Source organism: Propithecus coquereli, unplaced genomic scaffold (assembly GCF_000956105.1).
Source record: "Propithecus coquereli isolate 6110/MARCELLA unplaced genomic scaffold, Pcoq_1.0 Scaffold594, whole genome shotgun sequence".
Lineage (NCBI taxonomy): Eukaryota > Metazoa > Chordata > Mammalia > Primates > Indriidae > Propithecus > Propithecus coquereli.
In genome coordinates, this window is record NW_012151885.1 from 335,161 (window position 1) to 338,443 (window position 3,283).

The 3,283-nt window shown below is 38.1% G+C and overlaps 1 protein-coding gene across 1 annotated transcript; it reads left to right on the forward strand.

Moving 5' to 3' along the window:
* Positions 1–1,717: 1,717 nt before the first annotated feature.
* On the forward strand, positions 1,718–2,656 carry LOC105822055 (olfactory receptor 51B6). Its single transcript, XM_012658989.1, has one exon. The coding sequence runs from the start codon at positions 1,718–1,720 to the stop codon at positions 2,654–2,656; it is 939 nt and encodes a 312-aa protein (XP_012514443.1).
* The last annotated feature ends 627 nt before the right edge of the window (positions 2,657–3,283 follow it).

The following is a 3,283-nucleotide window of genomic DNA, read 5'->3' on the forward strand; positions in this document are numbered from 1 at the left end:
TTATCATTTTGTCCCATAGCTTTATTGAGGTATATTTCAAATTTGATAAAAGAGTAGGTCTTAAGTATTCTCACTACAAAAAAATTAAAAAGAAATCATGTGAGGTGGTGGATATATTAATTAGATTGATTGTGGTAATCATTTCACAATGTATACTTATGTCAAAACATCACACTGTCTACGTCAAATATGTAACATTTTTATTTGCTACTCCTGCTTTTTTAACTCTATGTAAGTTGAGTATTTTCTTAAACTTTCACTAACAGGCAGGATTTAGCTATCGCTCCTTTTCTAACTTTTTGAAGATGGAATTGCTTTTCTCCCAACCTCCCCCAGTCCCAATGCTTTAGGCTCAACATCTTCTTAGGCTATGTCATAAGTTCCCACAATGATTCATTATTCTTTCCTCCTTCCCCTTTGCCACCCCCACATGTCACCTTTTATCTGCTGTTCAGAGAAACTCTAGTATAACATTTTCATTTACAATAAAAGACAGACCCCTCAGAAACTCATCATCATCTTATATTTGTTCTCCAGGCTTCCTAAGAAAATTGGATCATTTGACACATCTCAGAGTGAACAATCCTGATGTATACTGCCGGCCAGAGAGCAAGGAGGCCCTTATCTGTAACAACAACCATCACAGAAGGTGGCCCTATTTCCTCTGGCTGAACCACCAACACACGATTTATTTTCAGAGGTTGGCTGTCTGCACCAGATGATACCTTAGAATTCTAATGAGTCACAGAGCCTTCCTACATTTGTTAAATCTCATCAGACTCCATAGCTTTTATAAAAAAATTCTCTTTGAGCTTACCTAAATAACAATCTATTTTTTATCTTTGCATCTCTAAATGGGTGATATGCAATAGTAGTTTGTCTGGTACTGTTATCAAATAGTGTCCTCAAATGCTTATCATAAAATCTACCTTTTATTACTAATTTTTATCTATATTATGAAATTCTGAATGTTTTGAAGAGTGCATCAATAACCAGGGTTATGATGCTAGGTAACAGAGGTTTATGTGCTTTGGACACATATAAGTTCTATTTATGTCATTTTGTGTTCAAAAGTCTCTAGAGTTTCATCAATTGAATTTTCCCTCCAGACATACTGAATATAAGTCAATCCCTCAAATTAACTAAAGTGTAATTTATTTATTCATTTTTATATATTATTTATTTCTTTGTTTTGCATAGGATGTTCATACTGGCTCGTCAAACAAAAATGCTTAGAACAATTTTTCTACTGATCTTTTAGGTCTTTCATACTCTGGGAAACCTTCACATCCACCCTCAATACCACCAGTCAAAGTGAAGAGTGCCAAGAAAAACACCCTGTAAGTTCTAAGCCATTATAGCACTATTCAAATATAGCGATTTTTTCTTTTATTTTGTCTTTATTTTCTGGGTTATATGATTTACAGGAACACCAACAAGGTCTATTCTGCATACATTGCTGTATCCCCAGTGTATTCTTTAATAAATTTGCATATAGTAAACCCTGAATAATATGTAGAGTTGGTATTTATATATGCTATTCTCTTACAGCTAAGAATCTCCCAAGAATGACTAAATTATCGTCCTTGCTATTGCTGGAAGTCAGGACTGGTGGACATCTTCTGAACAGGTAGCATTCTCAAGGGGAAACTTCCAAAAAATTAGCTTCTGTTTTATATTAACTGAAGGGAATATTTTCCTCCTGGCAAAGCTAGTAATGTGGCTTAACACTACTGCTCCCTATTTCCTGCTTACTGGCTTCCCAGGCATGGAGAAGGCACATCACTGGATCTCCATCCCGTTATTGGTGGCCTATATCTCCATACTTTTTGGCAATGGTACTCTTCTCTTTCTCATCAGGGATGACCATAACCTCCATGAGCCCATGTACTATTTCTTAGCTATGTTGGCCGCTACAGACCTTGGAGTAACATTGATTACAATGCCCACCGTGCTGGGTGTTCTGTGGTTAAATCACAGGGAGATTGGCCGCAGGGCCTGCTTTTCTCAGGCTTATTTTATCCATACTCTTTCTATGGTGGAGTCAGGTGTCTTGCTTGCCATGGCCTATGACCGTTTTATTGCCATCCGCAATCCCTTAAGATATACCTCCATCCTTACCGGCACCCAGGTAATAAAGATTGGGGTAGGGGTATTGACAAGAGCCAGTCTGTCAATTATGCCAATAATTATTTGCCTGCACTGGTTTCCCTATTGTCGATCCCATGTGCTCTCCCATGCTTTCTGTCTCCATCAAGATGTCATCAAGCTAGCCTGTGCCGACATCACCTTTAATCGTCTCTATCCAGTTGTGGTTGTATTTGCAATGGTACTGTTGGACTTTCTCATAATCTTTTTTTCCTACATTTTGATTCTCAAGACTGTCATGGGCATTGCTTCTGGAGAAGAAAAGGCCAAGGCCCTCAACACATGTGTCTCCCATATCTGCTGCATCCTGGTCTTCTATGTCACTGTAGTAGGTCTGACATTTATTCATAGATTTGGAAAGCATGCTCCTCATGTGGTCCATATCATGATGAGCTATGTCTATTTCCTTTTCCCCCCTTTTATGAACCCTGTCATCTATAGCATCAAAACCAAGCAGATCCAGAATGGTATGCTGCGCTTGCTCTCTCTGCCTTGCTCTAAAGCATGACTTTTACCCACTGCTCTCTGAGGAATAACTCAGGAAACCTAAACAAGTAGACAAATTTGTTGTGAAGAGCAGCTAGGAAAAGGCATTTCCATGGAAACCAACCAGTCCATCTGCCACATAGAACATCATCTTACCCTGCCCATTTATTGCTGATTTGTATATGATATAAAATATGTATAATATTAAGCACTTATCTCAAATGCCCAACTAATGTTAGCTGGTTTCTCCAGGTAACTCACACCGTTTGGTGAGCCTATGGCAACTGATATACATATGTATGTATGTATGTATATGTGTGTTTGTGTATGTACAAACCCACATACATACATACATATGGTTATATGGCTTTTGGGTCTATGGTATGGGTCACCAGTATTTGAATCGAAGGCCATGGTTTTCCATATGGTCTGCATGTATTGGTAGTGATATACCTGGGAATAAGGCATTCTTGACCTCAGACATATATCTAGTTTTCTTGCTCATATGGAGCTCATTGCTGTTTCTGGAAAATTGCACTATGTGGAAGAAATGAGTCTTATCCAGTCCCCAATTCAAGATGGTAATGACTCTAGGGAAAGTATGTCTACGAGAAATCTGTCCAATTAGAATTTTGGTAAATATTTATTA

Coding starts and splice junctions, on each gene's coding strand:
- LOC105822055 (XM_012658989.1), top strand. CDS start 1,718: ATGTGGCTTAACACTACTGCTCCCTATTTCCTGCTTACTGGCTTCCCA.